The sequence below is a fragment of the Nanorana parkeri genome, unplaced genomic scaffold (genome assembly GCF_000935625.1).
Source record: "Nanorana parkeri isolate BGI_ZX_2015 unplaced genomic scaffold, ASM93562v1 scaffold804, whole genome shotgun sequence".
NCBI lineage: Eukaryota > Metazoa > Chordata > Amphibia > Anura > Dicroglossidae > Nanorana > Nanorana parkeri.
Window position 1 is genome coordinate 48,322 of NW_017307072.1, and position 18,519 is coordinate 66,840.

An 18,519-nucleotide genomic window follows, 5' to 3' on the forward strand; every position below is an offset into this window, starting at 1 on the left:
TGCCTAAACCTATCATTGAACTGTTAAACCTAACACTGCACTTCCCTGTAGATTGTCCGGCACACAGGATGGTTCCCATGCAGGTTTGTTATACAGCATTATATTTGTCGTCTATAAATAGAGCAAGGACAATGAATACAACACAACCATGATATAAATAAATATATTTTAATTAACAGTTCTGGAAACAAGGGGGAAAACTGTGAAATCTAAAAAGGTAAGCATGGTAGGGTGAAAAAGAAAACGGGAGCAAACCATTTTAACAACATGACATTTTTCTTTTATATTAAGTCAATAATAGAAGACACCATAAACAGACAAAGACATTTCGGATCCATACCGCCCAGCATTAATGGTAAGGCTATGAATACAAGCACAAACACAATTCAAGTGTATTCTATTTGCTTTTAAGTTTTTGTAACCATTTTATTTTCAAATCACCAAGAGTTCTCTTTACAGTACAAACATCACCTTGTGAATACACAAAAGGGGCGGGGGGGGGGAACACAAAAGAAAATCTGCTATACAGAACAGATATATATATGCGAATATATATCAGTTATAGATATATTTCTTCATTCTTAAAAAAAACTACTATATCCTGTACATTGGCAATCATATGATCAAATACTTTTCATCTTAAATATGGTTAGTGTGAAAATACCATAAAACATTTTCAGCACAAATAAAACAGAGAAATTGACTAACAGGAGTGTCAAATATAAACAGAGGTATGGTAATAAACTGCAGTGGGGTTTAACATGGGATAATGAATGTTTGTAACTGCTAAGAAATGGCTACTTCTTATTTATGTTTAAAACAAATTAAAACAAAAAAAAAAATGAAAAATGTTTAATTTATGACTTGCTTTAAATATTCTACTTTTGTTTACGGTGAAGTTAAACAAAGAAATCTGAGCTAAAGTGTCCTCTAAATGTGAATGCCAAAATTATGTAATAACATTTCCATATATTATATATCTATATACTTTTTCATCTTCAAGTGTTTTATGGAATACTTTATTTAAAATTAAAATGATTTAAGACTGCCTACTAACCATACAATCAAGACAAGGAAGGCACTAGAAACATTTACAAATCTCTCTGTATTAGATCTTCTCTCCGACATGTAAAAATCTTTATACGATATCTTTATCAAGATTAGTTTGAAAAATAAAGGTAGGAAATACTTAGAAAAATCACTTTACAATAGAGTGTAATTTCTATTTTTTTGACACTGCTGCTAAAGATTCTGTTACAAAATCATATTTACTAAACCATTTTTTGTGTATCATTTTTAATGAAAAGCACTGGTGCAACAGATCTGCAGAATACACAGCTGCAGTCCCACAGCACTGGAAAAAATACTTTAACAAAAAAAAAAAAAAAAAAAAAAAAGCCTTGTTTTCCTTTTAAACCATATCAAATTTAGTTCCACTTGAGATGCTCAAATAAGAAAACGATTAAAATATAATTAAAAAAAAAAACAACAAAAATAACTACCTTCAACCAGTGTTGATACACTTCCCATTATGTGGGACTGCAGCATACATTTGTTCAGGTAAAACAAAGCCTTCATAGAGACACTGGTTAGAAAATGGCTTAGAGCCCAGTATTTAGGGTAAGTGGTATGAAATTGTTTTCCCAAGAAAATAATTGGTTTATTCCCAGACATTACTGGAAAAGACAAATGTAGGTTATAAAATCTCAGTGTTCTATTCGGTTTCTTCATATACAAACAAGCATGGCTATGAGTAATGTACTTCCCACATGTCCAGGAAACTGTACAGTGCATGATAAGTTAAATTCCTGGATTTCATGTACTTCCAACATGGGTCCTTTGGAGAAAAAATTATCACAGTGTTGACCAGGTAACTGAAATAAGTCAAGGTAACAACATACAGAGGGGTGTTGGTGTTTGCGTTTATGGCAACATCTCATGAGTTCTAAGCACTTCAGTGAGCTTCTGAGTCCACTGCTTGCATCATGTAGCTATGCCACATTGACCAGTCTACTGTACTTCACTTGCCTAGTAAGAAACCAAGACCAAGTAATGGGCCAGGGCCAGTGATAGGTACGGGGTACAACACCATGAACATTCCTCTCAAAGTACTGGAAAGGTCTGTACCACCACACCCGTGAAAGGAGATTTGATGGGGAAGCGTCTTTCAGCACCTGTAAAATATTCCAAGCAAAAAGCACAATTAAATATAGGACTTCATGCTATTTTCTCAAATATTTATTAAAGTACAACTATTGCTACCCGCATGGTAGGTTAGAGCAGGCTCCAGGAAGAATCAGAAAAAAGTACAGCACAAAATGGCAGCCGTTCAGATCAATTTATAACTAGCAAAGGGACGGTGCACATTGGTAGATCAGTACACTGAATACAAGTCCCCCAGAACTCGATCCAGCTACTTTGAACAAAATTAGGCAATTAAACAGCCTCACTGTTTGCAATAATAACAGTAATAACAGAGGTTTTCTTGCATTCATTTGCAAACATATACAAAACCACACACAATAAAACGGTTTAACCCTTTTTGTCCATGGAAAGGTTTGTGTAGCTCAGTGAAGAATACTGCTCAGCCCATGTGTACCTTTCCTATGCTAGTATATTTTGCTTTGTTGGATTAGGTGGAGACACACACTGAGGGTCTTCCGCTACCTCAAACAAGTCTGGGTTTGTGGTACCTTTTACCCTCCAACAACTTCCACAGTAGCTTCCACAGCCACCAATTGATACAACTAAAGATCGAAAGGTCACATTGCTTTTACTATTGGGTTGTGTTCTCCAATGTCTATTCACTAGATAATCATGCCTACAATTACTAGTTACCTAATTTGGAATTTGATTACCAGTGATGGGTGATTTATCATAAAGAATGGGTGATCCATCAGCCCGAATCAGATCTGCCCTGTATTCCCTAAACAACAAAATTCCAATTTGTTTACATTAAGAACTTGTTCTGAGATTGTAGCCGGTTCCAATATTAAAGGAGAACTATGAGGTGAGTGTTTTTCACTCACCTCATAGTTCTAGCCGACCTGCGACAATGAGACTGTAACAGGTCGGCTCAGTAGATCGGGAGGTGAGCGAACACATACCGGCGTTCGCTCACTTCTCGATCCTGTCACAGCTCTCTGCCGTGACAGGAGAGTGGCTGGAGGGGGCGGGTACAGCTGGCTCTGCTTCTAGATAGGCAGAGCCAGCTGTCACTCACACAGCTGGGCGGATCCAGACATAATTGTCGGGATCCGCTTCAGATGCGGCGTCTCAGTATACCGCGAGCTGTAGCTCGCGGTATACTGAGCTTAGGGTGATGGGAGGACGCTAGTTTGTGTCCTCCAGTTACACGCAGTGCAGTGTGTTTTGCCACGTTCCGGGCCATTTTTGTAAAAGAAACAAAAAAAAATAATAAAAATAAAATGGGCCTTTAGTGCATTCCAGGGCGTTTGCATGCATCTTTGATGCGTTTGCAAGCATTCCAGAGCAGGAAAAATAAGGCTTGCTGCAGTTTTTTTACATGCTCTGGAACTGAACGCTTCGTTGGGAACTAGAGCCCCAAATACTATTGGAATACATTGGATGCAGTTTTGATCCGTTCTGTAACTGCTTTGCTCTGCATCTGGAACGCGCTTGGTGTGAACAAGACCTAACAAATGTGTTACAAAAAATATACAAAAAAATTAGGAGTATTTAAGGATTTATAGAGTAATTAAAAGGTATTGAACTACATTGTGGGATTTTACAAATACTAAAAAGGGCATTAAAAACCAACATCACGTAAATTGTATTATCATCATCTGGTGAACATTTGGCACAGGAAAATAAATAGTGATCATATGCACTGAATAATCTTTAGCTGAAATACAAAAAAGATGTCACATAACTAACAGTTAGGATTCCAAAAATGTTTTTCTTTTTCAAAACATCCAAGCAGTACCCTTAGTCAAAAAAACAGTGGATACAGAACCCATATCAACCAATCGACATCTGCAAAGTCCCAGCTGGACTGTTCCAATAGGATGTATAGACACTTCCCAACGTTTTAATTTTAGTGGCCCCAGGTGGTAATGCAGATCTCCACAAAATGTATAACACTGTTTGCTCTAAAACACGAGCGCTCACCTGTTGGTTGGCCATCGTGTGATACCACCAGAAAGACCTGGAAGTGATGTAATAAGCAACAACAACATCCACAGTATAGTGGTCATGTGCCAGCAGAATACAGATGACCCCAACAACGCTGAGAAACCAGCAGATCCAGTGATACCACCAGATGCGCCGAGATGAATCTGTTAGGGAAGGAAGAAAAAAAATACATAAAATTACAAATAATTTTTCGAATAGTTAAAATACAACAAAAGTCTGCTTTATGACAGTCTAAACATGTACCAGATTCAGTTACTATTTGATGCACAAGCGTCAAAGTAAACAATAAACTCCTTCACATTCTCTGGCTTAGCCAAATCTTCCTTCATCTGTGTCTCCCCCTCCCAGACACTGCAACTCACAGTGGAAGGGTTTCAGCAACATAGGCAGTTCATTCAATCCAGAAAGCAGTGGGCAGGACCATGTGCTAAATGACAAGATACAGGCTTGTGAATCAGCAGTGACTATGCTGATATATCAACGACACTTAAGACAGCTTACATGAGAGTGGCAACTCTGCCCTGGATTCAGGAACAATGCAGCATCCTTGCAACCCTATTACAGGAAGCTGCATTAGGTGGACTTAACTGGCAGGCTCAACAGGTGTTTATGGTACTTTGCAGGGGGACTAAGAAAACTGTATATGCAGATGGACTTACAATGAGGTGCTGCAGCACATATTTATGAATGTGAGGCCATAGTTTCACCTTATAGAGATGAAAAACAAACATTCTCTACTTCCAGTTTATTTTTCTGCTATTTATGCCTTACAAATGATCTACTACTGCTTTGCCCGCTAGCAGAAGGTATTACATGGCAGGATTATCTGCTCTCTCACATCAAAACTGTTTCAATCCACCTAAGGAAGGGGGATTTCAGCCAAACAACTGTACCACGGGCATATTGCTCAAGCGCAGTAGCAAAGCTTCAATCCCCCAGCCCCCCCTCAAATTTTTCAAAAACATCAGATTCACCCATTTTCATGTTTCATGTGTGCAATTTCCAACAGCATTAGGATTTTTGTATCGAGCCACTGATTTCTTTATAATACTGCAGAAGTCTATTAATGATCTCCTAAAAAAAAAAAAATCCTTGAGGGTCTAACTGCGGTGCAGAACTAGTAACACTACATTTTGGCGACAAATGGCACACAGAGCTTCAAACTGGTTGTGGATCACTGAACCAATTTCACAATTTTTCAGTTTATTTTTTCTCCAGAGACAAGTGTTTGTGGAGCACTGGACACTCGTGTAAAGATAATTTGCAGGCATGTAGAGAGTGCAGCTAATCTGTAAAGCAGGTAAACTCAGCAGAGGTAAGTGTTGTAGTGATGCAAAAGACGGCCAAGAACTGAGAGCACCAACTACGTTTAATAGGTCCAGTTGATTTTTTTTTTTGCCCTTGTGAGAGCCACAGCAGTAGTCATCTCACCAGTCCACCTTCATAAGGACTTGAGGTTGCAGAATAAAAGACTAAGTGACACAATGGATCAGGGTGAAATGCTTCTAGAGAATCTGGTTAACACATAGGAAGGCTTATTTACAGCACCAGTCAGCCAAAATTCTTCATGACTAGATTAATGCCTACAATTACTGGTTACCAGACTGGGAATTTGATGACCAGTGATGTGTGATCTTTTAGTGAATAGAAAACACAGATCAGATCTGCCTGGAAATCCCTAAACAACTTGTTTACATCAGGTACTCGACACATCACTCTAGTTGGTTCTAAAAGTAGTAAGAGACCCATAATATTCCACCTAAAGATAAAAACCAAACAAAAAAAAGGAACCTTTTGCAGGACTTGCAACCAAATTCAATAGTGCTTACGAGGCAAGAGATAAAACAAACAAGTTTAGCCTGACAAACTGGCAGGCTAAACAGGTATTTCTGGGACTCTGCAGTCTTCCAGTTTATAAGAAACGGAGTGGAAAAGCCTTTCTCCCACAGAGAAAGACCCTTGCGCTTTGAGTGGAAGCAGCGGTCTCGCTGCAGAAGTCTAGCACACCCTCTGCTGTGTCAATAGCTCAGTAGTCCGCAAACCTAATGCTCTGTGCTGAATAGAGAGCTGATTAGAAAGGCGTGGAAGAGCTATGCAAATTAATCTACTGATATCTGAGATCAGATAAAAACATGTCTATGTTGCTACTTGAATACTTACACTCTTTAATAAACATGTATGTCAGTGTTAACATGACTGTGTGGCCACTGTACAGATAGTCCCCACACATAGTGTGAGATCCTGTAATAGAAAGTCCTCCTCCTGCAATCAACTTCATTATTCTCCTGAACTGGGCTTCCCAGTTACCAAAAATCTGTAAAAACAAAAAAAAAAAAACAAAAAAAAAAACAGGAAATAGTTTTTTTTAGTATACAGCATATAACAAACACAAATGTAAAAAAATCAACGATATGACTGAATAATGTCTAAAGGTGCCCATACACTGCTCGATTCTCGTACGAGAATCGGGCGAAATCCCTCGATCGTACGAGAATCGAGCAGTGTGAACTAAGACGTGCGACTGTTTCTACTGTACGGTCGCACGTCTTTTGTCGAGCCAACATGTTCGAAAACCCGCCGAGAATCGTACGATTCTCGGCGGGTTTCTAGCCTGCTCGCCCGATAGCTGCGGAACGGGCCGGTGTGCGCACGCGCACACTGCCCGTTCTGCATTGCCGTCATCGGAAGCCCGCCCCTCAGCGGGGCGGGCTTTCGATGATCGCAAGTACGATCTGCCCGTCCAAGGTGGGCAGATCGTACGGGCTTTCAAGAGGCATACGACCATCGCAAGACAAAAGTCTTGCTATGGTGGTAAGGTGTATGGGCACCTTTAATCTAGTCAAATTGTTCTAAGATTCTAGTTTGTAGTACTGGAGCACAAAGCAGTAGAATAAATAAATATCGCTAGAGATAATTTAATAACATTGAAGTTGTAACCACAGTGCTTCCTATTAAATGACTTAGAGTCCTTTTTTCCCACCACACGGGCTCTCCGATCAGGTCTACCTGTCGGTTACTCAGGAGGACACGATCGGAAGTCCGATGTTAGTCTATGGGCAGTCGCATCTAAAACAGATGGGTGTCTGTTTACATCCGGTTACCCGGCTCCGACCAGGTCCGGATAAACAAATGGATCACAGTTCTGATTCACTAAACCTGATCCTGCCGGGTTGGGGGTAAAATGATATAAACCAGGGGTAGCCAAACTCTGGCCCTCCAGCCTTGGTGGAACTACAAATCCCATGAGGCATTGCAAGATTCTCACAGCCACAGACATGACTCCTGGAGAGACATGCATCATGGGATTTGTAGTTTCACCACAGCTGGAGGGCTACCCCTGATATAAATGGACACAATGTCTGTTTACATCCGATTGCCCAATGGACCAAAATGGGTTTGGTAATTTCACCTTTTTCCTCCATCGTAAAACAGAGGAAAAAAACTAGACGGACACCGATGTTACAATGGTGACCGTTCTGATCAGCAGGGGATCCGTGCACAGATCCCCTTCTGATCAGTTCATGTGAAAAGGGCTAAATGACAGTAATGGAACCAGAAATTTTCTAGTTGCTATAATAAACCTGAGTAATATTTATACAATATGGAGTTCTGAAGCCAGTCCCAAAATGTTCATTGTTAAGTTAGAATACCTAGTGTAGGAAAGAACGTGCATGCCAGATTGGTATTAATGAGGGAGGATTTCACTATGCATTTTATAAAGCTCACTGGGAAAAAACTTGTAAGCTCCACTGACTTATGAACAGACCGCTATGAAACCGTTATACTTACTTTTTGAAATACTCTGGGAAAAACAAAAAAAAACCCTGATATAGGATAACATCATACTTAAGCAGTATGAAATCATTAAACTGTCCACAAAACCTAAGGGGACATAACTTCTCAAATAGGCAAGTCTATCCGGGATGCAGTGGCTTTAGTGGACTTGGTCTGTACATGAAGGTTTACATGTTCATTTAAATGTCGAAAATGTCAGAGTGCAAAGACAAATTTCAGAAACCTGTACTCTGAAAATAAAATCAAGTTTGTATCACAGCTGAAAATTCAAAGAAGGGAATTTATCAAAACTGGAGCAGACAAAATCTGGAGCAGCTGTACATAGCAACCAATCAGCTTCTCTCTTTCATTTTTAAATCTTAGCTGAACAAACTGAAGAGAACTAGATGGACACCGATGTTGCAATGGTGACCGTTCTCATCAGCAGGGGATCCGTGCACAGATCCTGCTTGGTTGCCGTGCACAGATCGTGCGCAGAAGCTGATTGGTTGCCATGCACAGCTGCTCCAGATTTTGTCTGCTCCAGTTGTGATAAATTCCCCCGAAAGTGTTAATCATTTTTCAAGCTGTGTTATTTGTTTCCCGGTTTACCGAGATATTTTATGGGCTTTCATACCTGCACAATCAAGTTCTTAATGAAGATTTCAAATCACACTTCCAGATAAAATACAAAATGCAATATCCCTGCGAATTCTCTAGTTTGTGCATTAGAAAAGTCATTTCAGTGCAATGCTACTTCCTTTATTACACCGTAGGAAACTACTCAAAAGGCATCAAAAAAGGTAAAGAAAATTGCTTACAGAATAGATTTGTCAAAGAACACAAGAAAATAGCAGATGATGGATGAGTGAAAATAAAAACACAGCTTCAAAATTTGACTTGAGAGCTGGGCCATATTTCCATTTTCATACATAAAGTAGAAGGCACTCCCCTACTGTAGCTATCTCAGTGCTGCACGACTGGCAGACGAGAGGCAACATTAAATCCACTTTATCACCCACTGCAGCCCACTAGGCTTGCCCTTGAAGCTTGGGATGCACAATGCCAGTGTAAAAATTTTCAAGGTACTTCTCCAGACATTTCTGAAAATGTGATCAGCAAAAAACACATTTCTCCATATGGTTAGATTTTTTACTTCTGTTAATTTTCTTAGAAACCGTAGATTCCCTTGTGTATGGTTAAAAGAAAAGAAATGAAAAAACAATGGCCATATCTCTGCTCCCGGGAGCCTCAGGTGTTGTGTACTGGCCGTCTGTACACGTCAAGGACAGGTTGTGGCTCTATGTTAGGAAACACTGCCCCAAGCATGCACACACATACGGGATTGGCTGTGCGCCTCTGAATGCAAAAAGACTACATCCAGAGATGCACATCTGTATGTCAGCAAATATATGCTTGGACCAGCGTACATCAACAGCCTGCCATTGCTTTAAAGTAAGAAATCCTTCTCGGCACACATTTCCCATGTCAGTTACTCAGGGCTCATTCATGTTGGATACATTATTATTATACAGGATTTACATAGCGCCAACAGTTTGCACAGCCCTTTACAATATAAGGCAGACATTACAATCACAATACAATTCGAGACAAGATGGTAAGGAGGGTCCTGCCCGTGACTGCTTACAATCTAAAAGGGAGGGAGAAGTGATACATGAGGAGGTAGCTGTGTGGGGATGAATTGTTTGAGAATGTGATGGTTCAGTGTTTAGGTTGAGGTGGGATAATCCGTATTCTGCAACACAGGCAACATAATAGTAATGTTTTCAAATGGAGGAGAGTTGCGTTGTGCAAACAAATCTGATGTGTTGCATCTTTGGATACGTTGCCCTGTGGCTTCCATTAAAAACAACTGAATGAGCTAATCATTTCAAAACACAGGGCACTTGAAAGCATCTGGCAACATCATAATGGTTTAAGGCGTGAACATGCTCTCAAGTTTCTTGAAGTAAGAGGGTCAATATAACAACCCACTATAGCTCTCTCATGGCAAGTTTCCTTTAATACAAAAGAGATATTCAAGACATTTCACACTCTACTCTAGTGCAATTATACCTCATTAATCATAATGGAATTAATTGGTTCAAACGTTCATGTTAATCAATAGATGCTGCTGCTCTAATTATACACGTCAAGAGAATTTAAGGTTAGTAAAAACTGCGTGGTGTTACTCATAAAAAGAGCATGGCACATTTTTATTCAATCTTATGTTGTGCAGGGGTAGACAAATAATATGGAATTCAGGAGCCAGTCTGTCTAATCCAGGAGCCAAGAGGATTCTTTCTTAGGAGCCAGCTAAAAAAAAATATGAAAAAATGAGGCACCAGCTGTCATTTGTAAGGAGCATTGGTTACCTGGCTCCTGAGATTTGTACAGCCCTGATGTAGTGGAACGGTATAGGTTAAACCTGGAAACAATATAGTGTTTCTTACTAGGGATTATGATCAAAATGGTAGGGGAGTGAAGGAACAGTAAGGTATATGCTGCTGAGAATGGGAGTAGGTTAAAGCAAACCTAATGCATTATGCTGAATGGCAAAAGCACAGATTTTTTTTTTTTTTTTAAGCGACACTTAGCTCAGGATTTAAATCTGAAAAGGGCATTTAAAACTACTAACATACTATCAAAAATTTATCTTAGTTGTGTATCACTCAGCTGTAGATCCTCAAATCATCTCTGAATTCATGCTGACACTGTCCTTCCTTCTGGAGGGTGGCTACTTTTGTTCCTCATGTCCCTGTGTGTGTTGTAGAGTAGCTGCCACTCCAAGCTCACTCCCATGATGGACTACAATCTCATTTTTAGCTTACTAATTTATATTGAGATTGTCTGAATAAAAAAACACCACATATAAGTACATTATTTTATTGCAGTGATTAACCAAACACAATTACAGCTTGGTTAGTATAATCACCCATGTAGGAGGAACCTTCCTTAATTTACAATCATTTAAAAGCATCTCAGTGGAGAAAAGTCAGACACAATGATGTTACATAGAACATATCTTGGCTGAGAGGGGTCTATCTTCCGGATCTTCAATACAGTGTAACCTTGGAAACTATGTAACAGAACAAAGCAATAATGACCTCAACTCTGAGTCACTGTTTAATTTGTGCACCATCTCCAATAAATCTCCTCTGTTCTGCTCACCATCAGTGCGTATATTCCGTCTCACAGACCCCGAAAAACCAATGAAAATTAAACTACTGACAAGGCGGAAAAGTATAAGAACTCCGCTTATATTTTTGTTGCCACCCTTTTCTGTATGCGGACACTCCATTTAACGTGGTCATTATTATCTAATTAACAACTGGCCAGGATATCATCAGCTCCCACATTCTAGCAGGCTAAAGTCTCATAATGGGGATCACCAAATAGTCTGAAGGAACTGTTCTCAATGAAAGCAATCGATTTCCCCAAGCCCTAAAAAAATCTGATTGGTGGTCAGTCCAAGAAGCAAAGCTTTTCCTTCAGACACCCTGATACACGAGGCCGGTTCTCAGGAGATCGGATGAGGACATGACTAAGCCAGCAGGACTGGGATAGAGGGAGGGTCTGGCAAGTCAAGTCTTTTCCATTTTTTCCATATTAATGTTGTTGATACATTAAAAGGAGTCCATTATGAAATCGCTGCGCCTCATGTGCATTGTTTACATTTCATTTGCAGTAGCTTGTTTTACTACATGTGTTGTGTTTCTCCCACGAAATCCTAAGGGACCTCAAAAAGGTCATGATTTTCCACAGACTAGGCTACACATTATGGGATTCTACGGTCTTTTACATTTAGATAAAACTGTACTGCCCATACACATTTATTAACCACTTGCTGCCCAGAGCAATGTCTAACATTTGCACGCACACATGATAAAATCTGAATTTTTGGCTAGAAAACAGCTTCAGACCCCCAAACAATGATCAATTTTCTGAAAGCAGAGGCCCTGTAGAATAAAAAGATGCTAGTTGCAATTGTGTATGTTGCACGGTATTTGCGCAAATGTTTATCAAGCAAGTATTTTTCAGGGGTGTGGAACTCCTATCGCCCGAGACATGCAGTTTCGGACGCCGGGCGGGTAGTTTTTTTGCACATTTAGCCCTGCTCCGGGCAAGCAGAGCTAAATGTACAGTGGAAGCCGCTGCTCGTTTAGTACAAGCAATCTGATCAGATCACTTGTATCAATCGAGCAGCGGCGATCGTGTCTGCCCCCACCCCCCGCCTTGGTTTTCGGCGTCCCCTGCTCTTCTGGGGGACCCTAGACAACGGCACAACGGCTCAGCCATAGAGCCTGTAGAGCAAACGAAGAAAGTCCGTTCTTCGTCTGCTCTGTGTGATCTCTGAGACCGAGGTGCTGTAATCACAACGCCACCTGTCAGGAATACACAGAACATCTGTTCAGTGTTGGAGGGCAGGTTCCATAAAGTGAACCTGTCACCTCCAAACTATCACATGTGATAAGAATAACATTAAGTGGGGAAAAAAAGTTAAGAAATAAAAAAAGTAAAAAGTTTTTAAAAAAGTAAAAAATTATAAACTATATAAAAATGTAAAAAATAAGTCATGAAGTAAAAAAATACATGAAAAAATTAAAAACCAACCCCGCTGCCCCCGCCATCTGCATGCAAATAAACGCACACGTAGGACATTGTGCATGTGCTTTGAGATTGCCGCCGCCATTCCATTGTGGTAGCCAGAATTCTCTTACACACACAATGTGCATTAACCAGTTGACATCCGCGGTGTTAAACCTCCTTCCCATCCAGGCATCACTTTCCCAGGTAAGATGGGAAAATAAAATTACCTGATGAAATCTGGCTCCATCTCTCCCAAAATTTCCTCTGACCGCTGGTGCCGCAGGGGAACATGGAGCAAGCTTCCCGTGCAATCAGGAAGCCGTGCGGCGAGTAATAACACCTCCTGGTTTTCTGATTGGCCGGCTCCATGCCGATTGGCTGGAAAGCCGGCTTCCTGGCCAATCAGCATTGAGCCAGCTTCCCGGTCAATCAGGTCATTACTCGCCGCCCGACTTCCAGATTGACCGGGAAGCCGCTTTCCCGGCCAATCACAATAAAGCAGGCCAAACAACATGGAGCCGGCTTCCCTGGCAATCAGGATGCCCAGCTTCCTGATTACCCGGAAAGCCTGCTTCATGCCAGCGGAAGCACCGGTATTAGTATTCTGTATCGGCGAGTACTGAAAGCAAAATATCGGTACTCGTACTCGATAGCAAAAAAAACGCTATTGGTGCATCGCTAGTTTTGATTAAAGCAATTTTTTTGTATTGGGACAAGTAGATTTGGCCCCCGCTTTAGCCCTTGGACAAGTAGTTTTTTTTTTTTTTAAATGTCCACACCCCTGGGTGGATCTGGGTGGATCTTGACAGTACTGTCGGGATCCGTCCCGGTTGCCGCAGTCTCAGTATACCGCGAGCTGTAGCTAGCGGTATAACTGAGCTTTGGGTCACGGGAGGACGCTAGTTTATGTCCTCCCGTGACCCTTAGGAGAACTATAGGGAAAAACACTTACCCCATAGTTCTCCTTTAACGTTGCCACCCAAACACAAAAATGTCATATATTGCAGTTTACCAGTCCTTAGATGTGGTGACTGCATTAGTTTTCTTTGATCAAGCTTTGTTTGTGTTATTTTTACTTGGTGATTCTGCACTCAGTGATTGATGTAACACTTTCAGTCCTAAGATGACAACACTTCAATCACTCTTCTTTATCAGGAAATCAGGACCCCACCAATCTCCTATTGTCTATAACAAAGGGACATGGTTCTGTAGTGGCCAGGGATAGCTGAGAACAATGTAATGGATAACAGTTAGCAAAGGAAGTTATCAGTTTACATGATTTCTACCAGCAGGTGTTTATTGCACTTCTCGAAGAGATATAACAAAATGCTTTCAAAATGTATATTTAGCAGAACAAAGAGGACAAAAAGAGGAGAAGTTAATTGTTAGAGTTTATATACATTTTAGTAAAGTCTCTAAAATCTATGGGAGATCCCTTCCTCCAAGTCCTAGTTGCCACTGCAAAAGTCACACCAAGTATACTGCTGTATATTATATACTATATATACTGTATATAGTATAGCCCACATCTGTGCAGCTTTACTGATGCAAGTCAAACAAAAACATCCAAAATTTACACACAATGCTTTTCTTCAGTCAAGTGTAATTCAAAGTAACCATTCAATTTATTGTTGAATACAAACATATGAAAAGGAAAAAAAAAACCTCCAAAACAGTAACAAATCAAAATGAGAACACCATTGCAAAATGCCATGTGCTTCCTTCTTACTAAGGGAGTGAAGGACATTATAAAGTAACTCTTTAAAAGCACACGTGTCTCTGCTGGGGTGAACCACCCGTTATATATTTTTCACTGGGACAGAAACTGATGACGCATTTCAATTTTTTTTTTTATTATGGAGCAATAAAGGGGGAACTATGGAGCAACCTTTTTTGCTCATCGTTCTCAGGGTCACGGGAGGACATATACTGTTACTTGAAAACTAGCCCGCTATATGCTGAGAACGCAGAGCTGCTCCACAGCCGGGACAGATCCAGACAATAGTCGAGATCCACCCCGCTGGCTGATTGACAGCTGGCTGTGCCTCTCTACAAGCAGAGCCAGCTGTGGCCACCCCCTTCCCCATCCATTCCACCAGCCAGCACTGGAGACGGGAAACCCTGCGGGGAGAGGTGACTGACAGTCACTGATCTCTGCAGGAAGAGGATCAGGAACTCAGTGATCAGCGGTAGGTGTTCGCTGACTTTTCGATCTATAGAGCCGACCTGCGACAGCTTCTTTGTCACAGGTCGGCTTGAATTATGGGGATGAGTGTCTTTCACTTACCCCATAATTCTCCTTTAACTACCTCCGGGCCAGCCGTAGTAAAAAAACGGCCGGCCAGGAGCTCTCTCGATCTGAGCCGGCGAACACAGAAAGGTGTATTCCAAAAGAACCAAGCACTATGGAAGATGGCCTTACCACTGAATCCTGCAAGAATCCACCAGTAACTTATCACATTTGAATGGATCATCCCTTTAAAGATGTATACAGCCTTCCAACTAGAAGCTATAGAAAATCATGAAGGATTAAAAAGTTAATTTCTATAGTTCACACGTCTCTGCACCACTGATCTGGATTGGAATCTGCTAAACTAAGATAGTTTGTTACATATAATAGTTTCCACAATAAAAGTGGAACACACTAATGTGACTAATAATGAGTGAACCAGATAAACACGTGGCCTAGACTGTCCTGGGTCACAAAGGCATGAGTCAGCAGTAGGTACACCCATTTATTATGTAAAGGTGAGTGATAGAATTGTAGAAGAAACTCATTTTACCGGGATTGGCCAATTTCAATATTTGCTGATTGGGGTTGGGGAGAATTATATATAGCTAATGACTTACACTGCAGGAATGGCAAGAATGAAGAAATACCAAATGGTTGATTTAGGTTTATTGAAACCTATTTTAATGCTATACACAGTAGTGGATCGCTGGAGCTCTGACGGGTTATAATTGGTATGTCCCTACTTTTGCAGGGAAAGAAGTGATAGGAAATCCAAAATTATACAGTTGTCAGTGGAAAAGGAATAGAGGGGAACGGCTAAAAACCAACAGTCTTAAATGGGATTTCCCTTCACTTTGGAGAGACTTATTACTCACTTCCTGTTGTGTCTCCCCATGGCAGAAGGTGAAGGGAAATCTCTTCAATAAGATACAGAAAAGAAAAAACAAACTAATTACGGGTTTTAAATTTAAAATGACCCTGTACTTTGTAATACATCGCCCCTTCTGCTTATACTTACCATGGGAACCTCAGAAGCAGCACTTTTACACAGAAAGGTTTGTGGCGTTTCTTAAAAGGCACTGTGGGTAGGTTATGTGGTCACATGCAAACAGTACAAGAATGAAAATAAAAGTCAGATTTAAAATAGAGGAACACTAATATTGCTAACATTTTAAACTACATTAAATAATGGGAGGGGAAAAGAATATACAGTCCCTAAACTGACACCATGAAAAATGTTCACAGATTAGGGAAAGTTTTTATTATTGGCAAATAAATTAAAAAGCAGATCTAAAACCAGCAATTGTCGAAATCATACCGCAACAACTGGGAGAACCATATCACACAACAGCAAAACTTGCGCTTTAAAAGGATGAAAATCTCGGTATATACTGCTCCTCTAAAATATGATGTCACTTTGTACATACCATGGTGTGCCTCCATAAAACCGGGATTTTCACTCTTGTAAAGCACACGCGAATCCTGCGATTTAAAGTCCTTATTGCAGAATAAAGCAGATAGTATTTTTTATTCTGGTTCAGACCGGCGCAGTCATCAAATGCATAAAAAATAAATATGGACACAGAGGTCCTAATTATTTTTTTACTCTAAAGCATGTGTCTGGCCGATGGTTCAAGTTTGGTAGGAGTGTCTCGGAAAGACGACCCAGGTTTTCTCAGTGCATTTGTATGCATGTGGTGATTTTAAAGGCTCATTCACTTCTACTTCTAATTCAGATGAAACTGAACTGTTTACAGTTAATCGGCTACAGCCAGCAACAGGGATGTTTTAATGGTCATGGAAAAGGTGATGATTAGCATACTAGCCCAGATTTACTGACCTGTTTAGCATACAAGGCTCACTTTGGACTATTTACCATGTGTGCTGAATTGTACTCCCCTAATACATTTCCCTGGAGGATAATGTGCTGACTGTAAACTAATCCTTTTATTTCAAAAATGCTGTGACCCTGCACTTCAATTGAATACTGTCCCTCTGGGCGTCTATCCCAGACCGACTGTGTGTGAGGGCACTACAAGTGTCAGCAGTCCCAGTCTTTTTTTTTTTCTTCTTTTTTATGTCCGGCCCCTGATTTCGAACCCTCGGCATGGCCCTTAGTAAATTTGGATTTGACACCTCTGCTCTAAAACCTTATATTTCATTAATGTGTGTTAGATAAACAGGGAAGGACTCATTCAAGTACTGCCAATGGGTTTAAGAGCCACACTTCCTCCAACGTCACCCACATATAGGCGAGGCTGGGCGATTACTGCAACTTTAATTTCCCCTTTTGTTGCCCGTCGCTAATAAATACATGAGGTATAAAAGGAAAACAAACAAACGCTCATTCACAAGAGATTCTGGAAATTTTCACCTAATGACAAGTTATCACCACAGTATATTATATACAAAAAGGCTAAAGTCGGGTGATATTAAAAGGTTTTCAAACAATTATTTCTTGCTTTAGGAAATATCTTTGATGGTGACATGGTGGAAAATACTGTACTGTGGGTGTCCACAAACATTACATGATGTTTCTGGCTGCATAGGATGACAAAATCTTTGATAAGCTGATTTTTGCAGTACTCTAATGCTCCTCTCCCATCTCTCTTCATAGGTCTAACAAATGGCTACCACTGAACACACCCACCAGTTGAGGACCAAGGTATCACAGCATATGTAAACACTACAATACAGGCCGATTTAAAGTGAACCCATCATAAGAGAACTAAAAGGCGCTGCCATTGCTGGTCTACTTCTGAAAACAATAGATGCCTGCCTGTATGTGATCTCACAAGATTTGAGTAACAGACCTGGAAAAATGGTGCTGAAAAGGAGTGTCAGAATTCCTTAAAAGAAAAACTCCAGGATTTATCAAATGTAACCCTTGCAGTGGAGCTACCCCCACTTTGTAAGGGTTAAGTGCTCCCGCCTGGCTGCTAAAGCGCTCTCGGCAGCCTCTCCCTCCCCCTGAGGATGCAGAGGGACATACCACAGCTGAAGCGGAGCGGGAAAGAGGTGAGCGGTCACTGCCTCAGGACCAACGGTCAGGTGAGGGAAACTTCTTTATTTTCACTTCTAGACCAAAACATCACTTAACCCATTGCAGTATGAGTAGCCCCACTGCAAGGGTTAATTGCAATTAAGTCGGGAGTTCTTTAATCTCATACTTGTTCCAGGTCAGCAACAGCACTACAGCCACAGCTATGACAGCCAGGGAACTTGCACTATCAAATGAAGAGATCAGCGATGGAACCCTTTGTTATTCTTTCATGACAATGTCCCTTTAAAAGGAAAATTGGAACAAGAGGAATTTGGAGGATACCATTACTGGCCTCTTTATGAAAATTATAGTTTGTTGGATCTAGCTCCAATTCTTCTCTAGAATATTGAAGCCAGAGACAGCAAGGCAGCCAGCGGAAGAGACCAATTAGCTGCGACAGCCCCCCAGAAATCTCTGATAACAGCAAAGATGAATGCACAGACTGCTGAGAACACACTACTCAATGTTACCCATGCCACCGGATCACTTTTTGCCAGTCAGTAAATAAATGTTGTTGCTATGGGGGGTTACTGCACTTTATCATCAGTTCTCTCGTATGTTATCACTGAGATTAAACTGCAATGGGCGGCTCAGGGCTACAAACAATATTCACCACGGTTAAACCAAGGTAACTGCTTAGTTGTGAATCATGGAAAAGTGTCTTGCACCAACTCCAGCTTTGTGGGGGAAACCATAAAAAGAAGGAAGTGACTCATATTACTTA

The 18,519-nt window shown here is 40.6% G+C and overlaps 1 protein-coding gene across 1 annotated transcript in view; it reads right to left on the reverse strand.

Annotated features, from left to right (window-relative positions):
* Window positions 1–534: 534 nt before the first annotated feature.
* Window positions 535–18,519, reverse strand: part of SGMS1 (sphingomyelin synthase 1) — a 29,566-nt gene continuing 11,581 nt past the window's right edge. Inside the window, exons 3-5 of the mRNA XM_018565001.1 lie at window positions 6,316–6,469; window positions 4,132–4,298; window positions 535–2,174 (exon numbers count right to left, since the gene is read on the reverse strand). Coding sequence (XP_018420503.1) covers window positions 1,992–2,174; window positions 4,132–4,298; window positions 6,316–6,469 — 504 coding nt within the window. The 3' untranslated portion in view covers window positions 535–1,991. The remainder of the gene's footprint in view (window positions 2,175–4,131; window positions 4,299–6,315; window positions 6,470–18,519) is intronic.